The 14,598-nt window shown below is 51.8% G+C and overlaps 7 protein-coding genes across 7 annotated transcripts; 4 read left to right on the top strand and 3 right to left on the bottom strand.

The window, feature by feature from the left end:
- Window positions 1-448: 448 nt before the first annotated feature.
- N7515_007678 (4a-hydroxytetrahydrobiopterin dehydratase) lies at window positions 449-956 on the top strand (the record flags this gene model as incomplete). The annotated part of the gene is made up of 3 exons (XM_056668422.1): window positions 449-604; window positions 667-729; window positions 804-956. 3 exons carry the CDS (start codon window positions 449-451, stop codon window positions 954-956), a joined length of 372 nt encoding a protein of 123 aa, XP_056518252.1.
- A 532-nt stretch (window positions 957-1,488) lies between these two features.
- Window positions 1,489-3,906, top strand: N7515_007677 (peptidase family M20/M25/M40 protein; the record flags this gene model as incomplete). The annotated part of the gene is made up of 1 exon (XM_056668421.1): window positions 1,489-3,906. One exon carries the CDS (start codon window positions 1,489-1,491, stop codon window positions 3,904-3,906), a length of 2,418 nt encoding a protein of 805 aa, XP_056518251.1.
- A 549-nt stretch (window positions 3,907-4,455) lies between these two features.
- N7515_007676 (Lectin C-type domain protein) lies at window positions 4,456-6,234 on the bottom strand (the record flags this gene model as incomplete). The annotated part of the gene is made up of 2 exons (XM_056668420.1): window positions 4,456-6,123; window positions 6,172-6,234. 2 exons carry the CDS (start codon window positions 6,232-6,234, stop codon window positions 4,456-4,458), a joined length of 1,731 nt encoding a protein of 576 aa, XP_056518250.1.
- A 227-nt stretch (window positions 6,235-6,461) lies between these two features.
- On the top strand, window positions 6,462-7,770 carry N7515_007675 (Sec62 family protein translocation protein; the record flags this gene model as incomplete). The annotated part of the gene is made up of 3 exons (XM_056668419.1): window positions 6,462-6,900; window positions 6,967-7,523; window positions 7,585-7,770. The coding sequence occupies 3 exons, from the start codon at window positions 6,462-6,464 to the stop codon at window positions 7,768-7,770; spliced, it is 1,182 nt and encodes a 393-aa protein (XP_056518249.1).
- A 589-nt stretch (window positions 7,771-8,359) lies between these two features.
- Window positions 8,360-10,616, bottom strand: N7515_007674 (uncharacterized protein; the record flags this gene model as incomplete). The annotated part of the gene is made up of 3 exons (XM_056668418.1): window positions 8,360-10,150; window positions 10,199-10,387; window positions 10,443-10,616. The coding sequence occupies 3 exons, from the start codon at window positions 10,614-10,616 to the stop codon at window positions 8,360-8,362; spliced, it is 2,154 nt and encodes a 717-aa protein (XP_056518248.1).
- A 212-nt stretch (window positions 10,617-10,828) lies between these two features.
- N7515_007673 (NADPH-adrenodoxin reductase) lies at window positions 10,829-12,539 on the top strand (the record flags this gene model as incomplete). Its single annotated transcript, XM_056668417.1, has 3 exons — window positions 10,829-11,126; window positions 11,206-11,615; window positions 11,667-12,539. 3 exons carry the CDS (start codon window positions 10,829-10,831, stop codon window positions 12,537-12,539), a joined length of 1,581 nt encoding a protein of 526 aa, XP_056518247.1.
- A 119-nt stretch (window positions 12,540-12,658) lies between these two features.
- On the bottom strand, window positions 12,659-13,147 carry aspf13 (allergenic cerato-platanin Asp F13; the record flags this gene model as incomplete). Its single annotated transcript, XM_056668416.1, has 1 exon — window positions 12,659-13,147. The coding sequence occupies one exon, from the start codon at window positions 13,145-13,147 to the stop codon at window positions 12,659-12,661; it is 489 nt and encodes a 162-aa protein (XP_056518246.1).
- Between the last annotated feature and the right edge of the window lie 1,451 nt (window positions 13,148-14,598).

Below are 14,598 nucleotides of genomic sequence, written 5' to 3'. Positions count from 1 at the left end.
ATGTACGGTTGTCTCAAGACTGTGAGTGTTGACGCATGTGCCTGTCGGCCGGGTCTCGATTGAGGACGGTGTTTCGACCAGTGTGGAGTTATCTCCCAGGGGATTGATATGGAGGCCAGAACCCTCAAGTTCACCTGTATAGTTTGATCAGTGATCTGGGGGGAATTCTGACCTCATCAGCTCCCAGGTTGATTACTCTAAATCATTTTGTTCAGTCCAACAATGAGACGATCACAGGATACGGAAGAATCACGGAGCTCTCGTCTGATAAGCCACTTGGTCCGTGCGTTTGGAACATTCGGACTAGCAGTGAACAACACTGAACTCTCTCAATTCCTCCAGAACCATGAACACTCTCACTCCCATTCTCTGTGCAGGACGCATGAGAATCCAACCTCTCATTCGACTCCCAACACGCCTGCACTCACCTCTGTCGCTCCGCCTGAGAATGGCATCCACCCGCGCCTTTCAGTTCGCCGAGGGCGAAGACACCCAACAACTAGCCCGTGATGCCGAAGCTCTTTTGAAGAAGGGCTGGGCCCAGGATGGAGATGCTATGGGAGTGACTAAGACATTCCACTTTAAGAGTTATTTCAAGGCTGTGGTGAGTCTTTTCGTGGCTCGGTATTTTGCTCATCCCCAGTCTAGGCTGACAATCTATTGTAGGCGTTTGTTAATATGATTGCAGCCGAGAGCTCGTCTAAGAAACATCATCCCACAATGACAGTGGTAAGTCCTGACCTGTGAAATTGAATGCCAAGAAAGAAAGGAAAGAAAAGCGATCGAGGCTGACGGGACATAAGCGCATTGGCTCGGTCGATGTGCACTGGACGACCCATCGCCCGCGTGGATTTTCACAGAAAGATGTTGCGATGGCGCAGCATTGTGATCAGGGCGCTGGTCTAATGGGTGCTGTCGATCCCGGTCAAGGACTGAAATGTGGTCCGACTGTCTAAGATCTTGCAGCTGTCAAATTCTGGGGTTCCTCGAATTTGAGGCAAAAAGTGGAGTTTTCAATTTGAGGTTCAAACCGTTTTTTTACTGGACTACGAGCCCCAAGTGCCGATTTCACTTCCCTCTTCTCGTGCGGGCCTGAAATTTGGTTATTTTCTCCGTCACACTCAACAATTCCCCCGGTCTGGCCCTGGCCCTGGCGCTATCACCAGATCCACTGGTTGGGACTAGTCTGAATTCGAATTTCCCCTTGAAATCCTGAGAGAATCCATTTTCTACTTCTCTGCCTGTCTCGTTTCTCCCGAAGGGGATGTTCCTGACTCCTCACATTCGTTAAATATAATATCGGCTATTCACATCGTGCTACTCCGTACTGCAATGACGTCGGATCAGTTTTTGCCCACGTTCGCCCGTTATTCCGATGATCATTGCCTTAATTAGTTAAAACGTGCTCCTTTTCCTCTGGCCCTGAATGCGCTGGGGCCAGTCTTTGAACTTCCTGAAGCCCTTGTGAGCCTCCGACTTTAGGGTACGATGAATCCAGACTCGCCGTCGTTTGGCGAACGCAGAGGGCATCGACTTGCACCTTTGCAGACGAATTTCAGCCGACCGGCCGCTAAATCGCAGCGATTACAACGACCTCGGCCGTCTGAATATCCCAGTACCAATGGATCAGAAGGTCCAGTTCCGCTCCAGGCTCCGGTTAAACCCCAACGTTCCAAGACGAGTCTGCGCAGTCTCTTTGGTCGTGACAAGTCGCCTGCCCCGGAGCCCAAATTGGAGGAGATTGACGAGGCACAGCTGCCGGAACCTCAAACTGCGATCTCTTCAGAGACCCCAATGTCGCCTTCTATCATGAGCCTCCGCACGATAGATACCAACCCTACCATTACCTCCCCAAAAACGGAACAACGACCTCGCGCAACATTGAAAACCTCCCGTACCAACCCGTCAGACACCAAATCCACATCCCAGGAACAATACGGTTGGAAGCCTCCTCCATTGTTCCAAGCCTACCCTCAATCGACCAAGCACGAGTGTCTCCCGGCGCCTGCTATTTCCGCCGATTCCATCTTGCGCCTGCATGCGACGACTGCGCGGAGCTCAACTGAAGACAACCCCGCCAATCCGCTAGAGCAGGACGAAGCGACGGACGCTGCTCGCAAGAAGCGCGAAGAAAAACAACGGAAGCATCTCCGGACACTATCGGGTACCATCAACAAGGTGGAATGGACTCGCAAAATATATGTTTTGGCAACTGCGGGTTACATCCTTCAGTATGCAGGCGAGGGAAAGCACGACCGTCTCCCAGAGAGAATGTTAATGCTAGGACCTCAGTCTGTCGCATTTGCCAGTGACGCTATCCCTGGGAAACACTGGGTCGTCCAGGTCTCGCATAACCCTACGGCTGACGATGACACCGTACCAGAGCCTCCCAAGCCTCGATTCTCGCGCTTCGGATTCCACAAGTCGCACACCCGGCGGTTTTCGCGCAACTTTCTTTTGGTCTTTGACAACCCCGATGCGATGATCGAGTGGCTTGCTGCAGTGAGAGCCGAGATCGAGAAACGGGGAGGGCGCAAATTCACTCAAGAGAAACACGATGACGATACCATGCCTCAGTTGCGGTCCAAATCCAGCGTTCGACAAATGGTGAAGAAAGATCCGCATCGCATCTCCAGCCTGTTCCTCCAACCACAAACTCTCCAATCACACGCCGAAGACGATGACGGTCATTCAGTTAGTGGCGCAACCTGGCAATCGCGTCGCAGCTCGTTCGTATCGGTCAATCGACGCTCAATCATTGAATCTCGCTCCGGATCGGTATCGACAGGTCGAACCGAGGCCACGAATCCTACCAACGGCTCTGCCTCGGTTGGATCTGACATGCGTTCCTCATCATTTACCTCTTGCAATATGCCCAACTCACCGCCAATAGGGAACGGTGCATTCAGGCCTGACGAGCCTCTACCCGAGGAGCTTGACCGAAACTATGCGCGCAATCCACCCTCTTCCAGCAATGGTAAACGCCAGTCCTTGTACATGTCCTCGCCACCTCAGCCTCCGCCCATTGCCGATTACACAGAGTATTTGCAATCGGGTTATCCATCGCCTGTGGCGGAGACTCCGATCCGTTGTGCTTCACCCCCAGCGCCAAATTTCAGTGTGCCAGTGTTTAGCAAGAAGTTTGTCCCTAGGTCTGGGCCAACTCCGGTCTCTCATGCCTCTCCCCCTTCATCACATCACGGGTTTGCGCGACCGGAGACCGAGCCAAAAATGTCCACATTTGCCTCGCCTCCGCAGTCTCCGACGTTCAGCGTGGCTAGCTCCCGCCATACAGATTCATCGGAGCCCAGACGTGTACTGCGCGCGTCGAATTCCGAGGATGCTCTGACCAAGACAGTCCGATCTGCGCAGAACCATAAGTTCTGCCGCCAACCACTGACAGCGCCGCCTACGGGGCCTTTGCCCGATCCCAGGGCTTCTTCCCGTCCCGTCAGCCAGCTTGGCCGCCCTCGCATGTGTCCAAAATCCAGCAGTGGGAGTCCTGCTCCAACCGTCCCTCTGCCCGATCCGACTACACGCAACCGAGTTTCTACTCTTTATGCTGAGGACAACGTTGTTCCGAACATGTTGCGCCGCAAGAGTATGCCGGGTCTGGGTTTATCCATTGGACCTCCGTCTGCACCACCCCCAAACTGTCCGCTGCCTAAACTCCCCTCCCCGGCTCCCCCTGCCAGCACCATTGCTTCTCCAGATCCTTCTCCTCCTCCCTCCGCCACCACTACCCCACAGCTGCTATCACCCTGGTCCGCAACATCCCCTACAAAACGCTTCTACGGAGCCCAGCCAGTGCAGGATCATGTAGACGATCGACGGAAGAGCGCCAACCTTACAAGCGTTGGTCCGAAGACTGCTCGCCATTCGAAATTGGTCAAGGGTCCATCTTAGGTCCTCCCTTTGTCTTCTCAATACCCCTCACGTCCTTGAACTTGACTTTCTTCTTGTCACGATATATCTCTCATGACACCCATGAGATACATTCACTATACCCTCTATTTTCTTTCACTGTGTTTACTATGCCTTTCTGGTCTCATTCGGCATCAAAATACCCTTGCATCTATTGCATCTCGAGAGCCTATATCTTTCTCTTATTACGCATAGCTGGCTATATCTATTCTTGTCCATTTTCTAGCTTCTTCGTCTGTAGCTTAAGCTAGGAAATCTTTGTTTTGACTGCATCTTTGCCTTGATTGGTCTTGTTCTTGTTCTTGTATGATCTACCCCATTTTTCATAGGCAACGAAGACTGATGTTATCCGGGACTGTCCATCTGAAGGCTATTTTTTAATGATTGCAGCACTGCCTAGATAGTCTTCAGGCATAAAGGTGAAAGAAAAGGGGTATATGTGAGTACTTTACAAGTCATACATTCTGGATACATCCCAACCGAGACAGCATCAGAGTGTACGAGAAGAACGAGATATATCAAGACTAGATTTCATGAGGGAACGCCTTCGTACTCCCATCCATCAATCGCACGCTTTCTGCGCCGGGAACTGCGGCGATTGGCATTGCATTTGACAAACAAAGTCAAGGCAGCGATGAGGAGGATGATGATACCCGCAATCGCAGAAACCAGCACAGTTTTGCGTTCGAGTTGTTGTGGGTCGGAGGCATAAGGACATCTCGACCCATAGCCAGTCGACACCCAGCAGGAAGTAACATCGAGGGAGTTGAAATTTATATAGACCTCTCGAAGGACGGGGTCCGAGGAGCTGGGGTCGACCTGGCTTTTCGGTAAAGAGAGAAGGTGTTTGTAGAGATAACTGTTTTCTAGACCCGTGCGCGGCACAGCGAAGGTCGTCCCGGGCGGACAGGTGTCCGACACGTTGCGGAAATATGCTGATGAATTCGACAGGACCCAAGAGAAAGGTGAAGTACCGACTCGACAGGCACCGTGTCGCTGTTCAGTGCAATTGGTGGACCGCCAACGGCCATCGAGCGTAAGGTCCATAATCGCACAGCGGTCATACTTTGGATCGCCGTCGCCGCCAGGGTAGTGCGCGTCGTGTGGCTCACCGATAGCCCATGCCCAAGAACTTGAGAGGGAAATATTGCGGTAATATGCGACTTGCTCGTCGGCGGTCTGACCGAAGAGGGTGGTGTTGAGCATTGGCGACAGACCACAAGCCGTGATGTTAGAGAGGACTTTCGAGACGGAAGACATAGTCTCATCCGTAGAAAGGCCCTCAGGAACAGGCAAATGATCTGACATTGCCCATGATGAGTTGGTCTGAGATACCTGCGTATCCCCAGGCTCATACAGACAGCCCGAGGTGAGGGTGCCGTTGGTGGACATTGAGATCGGGACTTTAGAACTCAGTTGGCCGGGAGGGAATACCAGATTGTCTTGAGTAGACATATTGTAATTTGCCAGCTGAGGATCAACGGAGCCATACTCAATGAGTACATGATCACGTTTCGCTAGCTGGATGTACTTTGATGATGGCCAGCCATCTGGGGTGCTCTGTATGCCCGCTTCGTCTTCATGAACAGTGAAATACTGCGTGATGGGCATATAGCTCGGCTCGACCCGATACCAAGAATTGTTCAGATTTCTTCGGTCTGAGGCAAGCTGAGCCGGGCTATAGATGAAGTCACCGAGAGCCGTCCCGATGATTGAACCGACCCGCTCTGTTTCCGATGGCATTTCAGCTGCTGAGAGGGTGTGAACGGGCTCATCTGGTTTAGAGTCACTCGCAGCGACATGGAGATTGAGAAGGATGTATGCCGTGTACACGGTCAACTGGGAATTTGTGTCTCGGAAATAGCCAACAAGCACTTCTGCCAAGGTATAGGGATCGAGGCCGTCTGTACATTTGTATTGGCCGAGCGAATAGAGAGTATGCCCGTGTGAATCTTGAGCACTGGCTGCAGCTGCTGGGTCTGCTGGAATAGATACCGGGCAAAAAGACCAGGTTCTACGGCTGGGCGACCAATATAGATCCACAATGAGACGTCGGTATCCGACGGCTAGGAGGTTCGAGAAACATTTCGCAGCAGCGGTTCGATCGTAGACGCGGTTTCCAAAGCAGGCAGCTGATACAGAGACTGCTGGGTTCGTCACAAAGTTCAGTGGAATTTGAGCAGCGACATCTCGTTCGCTCTAAGATGTGTTAGGGCGCATGCGCGAGGGAAGAACCAAGAGACTTACTAGTAGAACAGCCACCCAGGTAGCATCCAAGAGGGTGGCTGTGGAATCATATTGGGCAGGCATTGAGGAACATAGGAACAGCCAAGCGCATTGTGTCGAGGCTTGGCCATCTGCGCATGACGGAGTACGGAAGATGATGTAGTTAAGTCGGGGAAGTTGGGGAGGGCGGAACAAATCAGCTGAGTCAATCTGGCCACTTCTCCATCTCTCTCTTTCATTCACACTCCTCCCAACTTGCCGTCTTCCTCTTTTATATTTTTTTGTTCTTTTAATCCTATTCAACTTTCAAAATGGCTGCGCCCGGCCAGCCCAGTCCCCAACAGATGGCGGCCATGCAACAGCAGTTTGCTGCCGAAGCCGCCAAACGAGGGATGACGCCCCAAGAGTTCGCCGCAAAGCAGCGCGAACAGTTGACCGCCGATGCCGCAAAGCTCGGTTTGACTACAGAGCAATATGTTGCGCAGTTACGGATGCGAGCAATGCAAGCCCATCAGCAGCAACAACAGCAGGCTCAGGCTCAAGCAGAGGGCAAACCAGCACCAGAGGGACAACAACAGGCTCAGGCGCCTGCGCCCCAACAGCACCAACATCAAACTACACAGCAGGTTCCTGTGAATCCCAATAACCCTCCGGACCCAAAGGCAATTGCCGTGGCCAACTGGCTGCGGTCGCAAAACCTCAAACCACGCACATGTATCATGGACGGACAGCGCAAGGACATGTTTAAGGGTAAGCCAATGACCACCATATGAAATTTTTATAATGAGATGTCATCTGACAACGCTTTCGATGCAGTCAAGCGCGCCATCCGAGCCATCGAATCCCCCGCCTACGCCAAAGCTGCGTCAAAGAAGAACTCCCTCCTTCCCCCAGTGACCGACCGCGCCTCCGCCGAGAACGTGTTCAAGCTTCTGCCACTTTCCCTTCTGGCTCTCCGAGTCAGCAAGGTCGACCCCCACGAAGGCCACAACCACGCCAAACCCAAGAACCGCACCAAGGGTCTGTGGACCGTCAAGATCGAGCAGCACCAGGAGACCGACCCGATGATGCACTATGTGTGGCTGTACGATGGCCCGCAGTGGAAGCAAAAGGCCATGGCCGCTGCCGTTGTCGCGGGTATCTTCGCCGTCGTCCTGTTCCCGTTGTGGCCTATGTTCATGCGCCAGGGAGTGTGGTACCTGAGTGTTGGCATGATGGGCCTGCTAGGTCTCTTCTTTGCCATGGCTATCTTCCGATTGATTCTCTTCTGTGTCACTGTCTTTACGGTGGCTCCTGGTCTGTGGCTGTTCCCTAATTTGTTTGAGGACGTCGGATTCTTCGATAGTTTCAAGCCGCTGTGGGGCTGGCAAGAGGTATGTTTCTTTCTATTCTCGGAGGCTCATGATATCGTGAAACTGACTTCAATTCTTACAGACCAAAAAGAGCAAAAAGAGCCGCAAGGCCAAGGCCACAGCCTCCGCTCCAGCTCCAGTCGCCGCTCCTACTTCCCCCTCAACTACAGCCCCTTCAGCAACTACAACCTCTGCCGAGACCTCTATCCCGTCCACGGCCGCACCGCGACGAGGTCTCAGCGCCAGCGTGGAAGAGGTGGATGAGTAAGGATATTTTAAAGCCGATGACAGTTGGTCTCAGTGTTATTCGACTTAACTTTTATTTTAAGAACTTCTCATCCCATATCCATTTGGCGTTTGTGGTCTTCCATTGATATCGTTCTTCCTGGAATCATCGAGTGTTCATTGGACTCCCTGTATACACATCTGTCCAGACCTCTAGCAACGAAGTGAAGGTTGAGCTCATGAGACGAATGTATCACAGTCCAACGCTGCTCATATAACGCTTCGCCATTCTTCTACCGTCTACTCTGTGACATTCTCAGTAGTCATCATTATCATAGGCTATGAGTTTACCGTAAGACCAAGTCAATGCCTTGATCATAATCGCTCCTCTCCTGTCTTCCATAATTACGCACTTCCAGTGACCAACCTGTTCTACAAGATTATCAGACTCATATTCATTCACGATCAAATACATACAACAAAAGTAGAAATCACACAGTCCAATCCATACATATTCCCATCCAAAACCAATAGAAACAGGAGAAAAGCAGTCCCAGTCAATATCCCGCTACATGCCATTCATAAACCCCGTAAACTCCTAAAAGTCCCATCATAAACGTCACATCCAAAGGCTAAAGCCCAGCGAACCTCGCCCATCCCGCCGCCCGCACAGGCGAAGAGCCGGGAGTCTGTCGTTCGGTACTCTGGTTGGTCGTCTCGACTTTCTCGCTACGACCTTCTTCGGCAACCTTGCCGCTCACATCACGGCGGCGGCCGACACCCAGGCCGGCGATGTAGCTTCCGTATGAAGAGAGAGAAGCTCCGACTCCGGCTGCAAGGCCTCGGGCGGTGTCTGCACCGGTGTTGCTTACGACGCGGCCCTTGCGGTCACTCTCGGTTGCACGAGGGGAAACAGCAGGTCTGGCTGAGAGGTGTCCTTCGTCGTCGCTGTCGTTTTTCTTGAGTGCTTCATATGCAGACATCTTGTTGCGCTTCTTTGTGAGCTTGGTGGGTTTGCGGGTTAGTGGGACGTTTGAGTCGTGAGTGATGTCCAGCGCGGGCTTGTCATCTACGTCTAATTCTCCATAGAATTGGCTCTTGGGTGAACTGGGTGCGGAACTCTCATGTGGGACGGAAATCGGCTGTGCCTTTTCGTTGTATGATAGGTTTGGGTTATCACTCAGAGCGATTCGTCGCACCGGATCAGTGTTCTCGGGCTGCGCGGTCAGGATAGGTTGTGGGGTTGGAGGATTGAGCATGAGTGGGTTGAATGGGAGGTAGCCGTCACGCTCGTCGAGGTCATCGTTGTGCTCCGCTGGGTCGGGGAAGATGTCCATGCGCTGGTCGCCCACGTCTTGCTCACGTTGGTTATCGTCAAGGCCATAGTATTCATGCATGGCAAGCGATGAATATTCACCACGGATGTCTTCTGGAATGGCAGTCGCAACCCTCGGCTCGGGCTTGGAACCATAAGCAAACCAGTCGCGAATGCCACTACCTGCGGAAGGGGTAGTCCTGTTGGTGTTTCGGCTGTAAACAGAGGAAGACTGGCGGAGAGTGGTTCCATTTGCGTTCTGCTCCTCAACCATTGGAGATAGAGATCGCTCAGAGTAGGCCACCCAATTGTCGGACATGGGGCTCACGGTGTCGGATCGATCAGCGGTGCGTGATGAGAGATGGCGCATCTGAGCAGTGGCATTGATGATCTCAGGGGCATGCGAGGCAACATTGCGATATTCCAGAGCAGATGTTTCTGTGAGGTCATAGGGCTGGGTAGCAGGTTGATGGAAGATCGTTTCCGGGCTAGAGGGATCGTGAGACTGCATCTGGGATAGGCGATGCTGATAAAAGGAAGGATGTGAGAGCCGCGGGTCATCCATTATATCCATTGAGTCGTAAGTATCATCGTTACCAAGAGACTGTTCCCGTGTGTGCATGAATGGTACACTACGAGGAGAGCCGATGAGCGGATCTTCGAAAGTCGAATTCATAGTTGATTGACTGAGATGTTTCTCATCCATCTTATCCTGCTTGCGGTTCTTGCGAGGCCGTGCAGTGAGGTTGTCTTCCAGCGGATTCATGTCAGGCGGCAGACGGGAAATCTGCCTGAACGTGAGAGCTAACCAAATCGATATGGCAAGAGAGATGAGGTGCAATCCGCCATTTGCGAGAGCCAAGATGAAAGTAGTTTCAGATAGCTTGACCGTCATTTCGCTGTCGTTGAAGAGAGTGTCCCAATTGTATGCGTTGGAGGTCCACTGGCCATAGGCCATAAACGCGGTGAACACGTAGAATGCGATGAGGCCGAGGTCGAGGGTCGAAGCGAATAGCCCATAGCTGGCTTGAGAGCCTGGAGGCCGGGCAAGAGCATTCTTGGAATTGTGATAGAGGCCATAAATAGTATGAAGAATTGCAACAATTGGCTGCGAACGTTAGCAAGAAGATCCCATTTTGTGATGAACCTCACTCACCCCGGCGCGGATGATCCAGATCACGGTGACTGCAGCTCCCTTGATAACAATAGAGCAGAACAGAGACCCGAGAGCCCCCAGAAGTGTAATAACACGAAGTGCGAGCTGGGTTGCCCGTGAATACTTGACCCTGTCTTTTGTCTTATCGCTCATCGGTGTGAATGAGCTGGCCGTGTTGAAGGAACCCCACTACATCCACCATTAGCAAAGACTCCACCGTGGATTTTCATACAATGGTACGTACTGTGTCCGGGTGGCGATTGAGAACCACCAATGGTCCTTTTTGCTGCGGTCTTTCTGCGGGACGAACCCAGCTCGCCTCTGTCACGGCCTTCGGATTGAAGCCGCGATCAGTCGGGCCTTTGAAACTGTAGGCGGATGGACGCTCATAAAGGAATGGAGGCGACGATCTCCCCATGGTAGCGACTGAAAGCCTCTCGTGGCATCCACGCGAAGCAAAAGAGAGGAATGTGTGAGGAATCTGGAATGCCACTGTCAGGCTCCCTGTGATGCGCCAAGGTGACGCCTGTCATCTGCAAACATGTGATTGTCGTCCGGGCAACGGATAAGAGTCACGTGCACTATCTGATTATCTCTGGTCACCTCCGCAGTCTCTCGATCCCATGCACCATGCGCTTAAACCCAGTTGTATGTGTCCAATGCACTGTGCGGCATGGTCGCTGGCCTGCTCTACGGCATGGGAGTCTCGTATCCCAACTTACGTCCAAACGGTTCAATAGCCATGTTGCGCGAACCGATCGACCCATCCGTGTGGCTGTCGTGGGCTCAGGTCCGGCGGGATTCTATGCTGCCTATCGTCTTCTAGCCAAGCAGGAAGACACTATAGTGGATATGTATGAGAAATTACCAGTGCCATTTGGATTGGCTAGATACGGAGTCGCCCCAGACCATCCCGAAGTCAAGGTGAGTCACTGTAAATCGTTCGGCGCAATGAGCAGTAGAGCCCAAGCTTATGACTATATAGAATTGCGAGGATAAATTTACAGAAGTGGCCGAATCCTCGCGCTTCAACTTTGTCGGTAACGTCGATCTCGGACATGACCTTCCCCTCGCTGCCCTCAAGCCACACTATGACGCGATCCTTTTCGCATACGGTGCTACGAAGGATAAAGAGCTAGGCATTCCTGGTGAACAAGCTCTGCATAGTGTGCACTCGGCCCGTGCCTTTGTGGGGTGGTACAATGGTCTCCCTGAGCACAGAGATCTGGATCCAGACCTGAGCGGGGAGGACGCTGTTGTTGTCGGACAGGGAAACGTTGCACTCGACGTGGCCCGTATTCTCCTTTCGGATGTTGATAATCTTCGGAAAACGGATATTGCGGATTATGCTGTGGAAAAGCTCAGCACTAGCCGGATCAAGCGGGTGCGAGTTGTCGGTCGTCGCGGTCCCCTTCAGGTGAGTTCAATAGACTAGCTGGTAATATTCAGGGTTGCTAATGGGACTCAGGCTTCGTTCACCATCAAAGAGCTCCGTGAAATGCTACAGCTTCCAGGTGTCTCATTTGACCCTGTTCCCAAGGATATCCTTCCCCCGGATGAAGTGATCTCGGCGTTGCCTCGGGCGCAGAAGCGTTTGATGCAGCTGCTTGTCAAAGGATCAACCAATGACCCTCAAACTTCCACAAAATCATGGTCCCTAGACTTCCTACTTTCCCCCGACTCCCTTCACTGGTCGCCAATGCACCCGTATCACCTATCGCATGTGAAGTTCTCTCGCAATGAGCTCGACCCTTCTGACCCACATAGCCCTAGCGCCAAAGTGTTTCCGAAGCACCTGTCGAATGGGAATCGTGCTCAGGTCAATATACCAGCGTGCGTCTTCTTCCGCAGCGTGGGCTACAAATCCCTCCCCCTTCCAGGGCTCGAACAGCTTGGCATCGAGTTCGATGAGCAGCGTGGCATCATTCCCAATGATGGATTCGGTCGCGTGACTAGCCTGTCAAATAAGGGCGAACCCGAGCAATTACCGGACGGATCTCTCATCTCCCCCCTGCCCGGCCTGTACTGTGCCGGCTGGGTGAAGCGTGGTCCAACTGGAGTGATTGCTTCGACAATGACCGACGCTTTCACCACTGCAGATACCATCGCGCAAGACTTGGCAACCCATACCGAGTCCAAGTCTTTGCTCCACGCACCAGACCGCAGCACCGGTCTAGGCTGGGAGGGGGTGAAGGCCGAGGCTCAGCGCCGTGGCCTACGTCCTACGTCCTGGCAAGACTGGCAGCGTATCGATGCCGCAGAGCGAGAGCGTGGCCGACTAAAAGGCAAGCCTCGGGATAAGTTTGGGCGTGTGGAAGAAATGTTAGAGGTGCTCGATTGAGTCTTCTATGTATAGTAAGAACTACCTTGTATGTCTACATAGTGTGACGAATTTCAATAACTTGATATCTGTCTTCAATAACTCGGATCTGATGTACATTGTATGTGTTCTTGCTTCCTTCAATCTGTCTTAGCAGCCGCGGGCGGCTGGCACGCGCTGTCCATCACTTCAGCAAAAGTGACGTTGATGCGTCCCAGTTGTTCAGCCTGACCATTGGTCAAGGTGTTCATAGCTTGGAGTCCGATGTTGAAGCCACCGGTGGCGGAGTCGACCGCGAGGATGTTGATGGTGTTGTTGACCCGGCCATTCACGTAGCGCAGCTCGTAGCATTTGCCGCAGTTAGGGCTGTTCCATCCTGGAATGGTAATGGCACCGCCGATGTTCGGGAAGCCTGGCAGGGAGGCAAAATCAGTGTAGCCTTGCGTGATGAGGCCATGGATTCCATCGGAGCAGGCGACGTCGGTCAGGGGAGATGTGCCAACGTCGTATTTGGGGCTGTAGGAGACGGATACTGTCTCCGGTGCCTGTCCCGGTGCCGGAGGGGGAGCAGCAGTGACGAGGGTGAGGGTCGCCAAAAGGGCAGAAGTGAATGTGATGGTGGACTTCATATTGGTATGAGATGTAGGAGTAAATTTCCAAGGTTCTGCTTGCTGCTTGCAGTGCTTGGAGTCTAGCTATACATCTTGCTCCCTTCCGACAAGTGTTTATATGTCCCTTTGAAGAATTCCAGACTGAAGCCCCATCCCCTTCGGCAACCTACATCCGTGCAGGTATGAGACAGCCCGCTGACCCTCGGGACATGACTGGAATAAGCTTTCTCATCTCCGTCTCTCGGGGTCTGACAGTCGCGTATTATCAGCCAAGGCAAATTCCGACACTGGTGCGATGTGGCCGATGACCAATCTGGAGACTTGCTAGGGAGCACGCAGGCTGAGAATGGCATAGCTACATTGTTTGGCTGTTGTTTTCATAGTGAAAACTGAACACTGTTATGGTTGACCTCAGATTCCACATACCATTCACGTGAGAATAGTAATAGTAGTATCGTTACGGTGCAGTTAGCATGGGCGACTGCATTTGAGGTTGCATTGCGATAGGGACTGGTAGGCATAGTAGTATTTTGGTCTGAGCTTCAAGTGATCAACCATTGTTGTTTACTTTTTCAGATCCATGGATCGAAAAATCTAAAAGAAGAGCTTATCAAGTAGATTGATGGATGGTTGAAAAAAAAAACGTCCCCGGGAAGGCTTGAACTTCCAACCTCCCGATTAACAGTCGGACGCGCTAACCAATTGCGCCACGGAGACGTGCTTGTTGAGAGTACTTTGCCATGTTTATTACTTATGCTAAAACTCAGAATGTCGCGTTGTAATGTGAGAAAAAATGGTTGCAGTCGATTTCTATATTTGAAATTGCAGGATCATTGCGTTGTAGTATCTACGCCGCTGTATAAGCGCCAGGGGCCAAATTGCCATTTCTAACTAATCTTGATGCCTTAATGCCTGACTTTGGCCTGATTTGGCCTAGGAGCCTGAAATTTTGGCCAGGCCCCTGACCGCCTTTTACACCGCACTGTAAAATGTAATGTAAATTTGTAATCATATGCTTGTAAAATTGAAGCTTTTTGTCCCATACAAATGCATGCATCTCCAGTTTCGAAGGTGGTTTACTCTCCATGTGTGAAAATGAAGCCTTTTTGTCCCATACAAATGCATGTATCTCCATTTTTGAAGGTGGTTTACCAGCGCTCTCTCTCCGGCACAAAATAATGCACAGGTAAACCTCGATGCTTTAATAGCTAATGAAACCTTTACAAGCTAATCCCTTACAGTATTTTATTTTAATTCCCACCATAGGTTAATTCTAAATTCACCCAGACAAATCGACCATGCATCTTGCGTTTGTATGGGACAAAAAGGCTTCATTTCGCACATGGAGAGTAAACCACCTTTGAACTTGGAGATGTATGCATTTGTATGGGATAAAAAGGCTTCATTTCTATGGCTGGACAGCTAGCTAGCAAAAGTATGGTACCTCGCTTATTAAGTCAAGTGTAATT

The sequence above is a fragment of the Penicillium bovifimosum genome, assembly GCF_028826915.1.
Source record: "Penicillium bovifimosum strain IBT 22155 chromosome Unknown utg000006l_segment0_segment0, whole genome shotgun sequence".
NCBI classification, from domain to species: domain Eukaryota; kingdom Fungi; phylum Ascomycota; class Eurotiomycetes; order Eurotiales; family Aspergillaceae; genus Penicillium; species Penicillium bovifimosum.
Note: the sequence above shows the minus strand (reverse complement) of the source record. Positions and strands in the feature narration are given on the sequence as shown.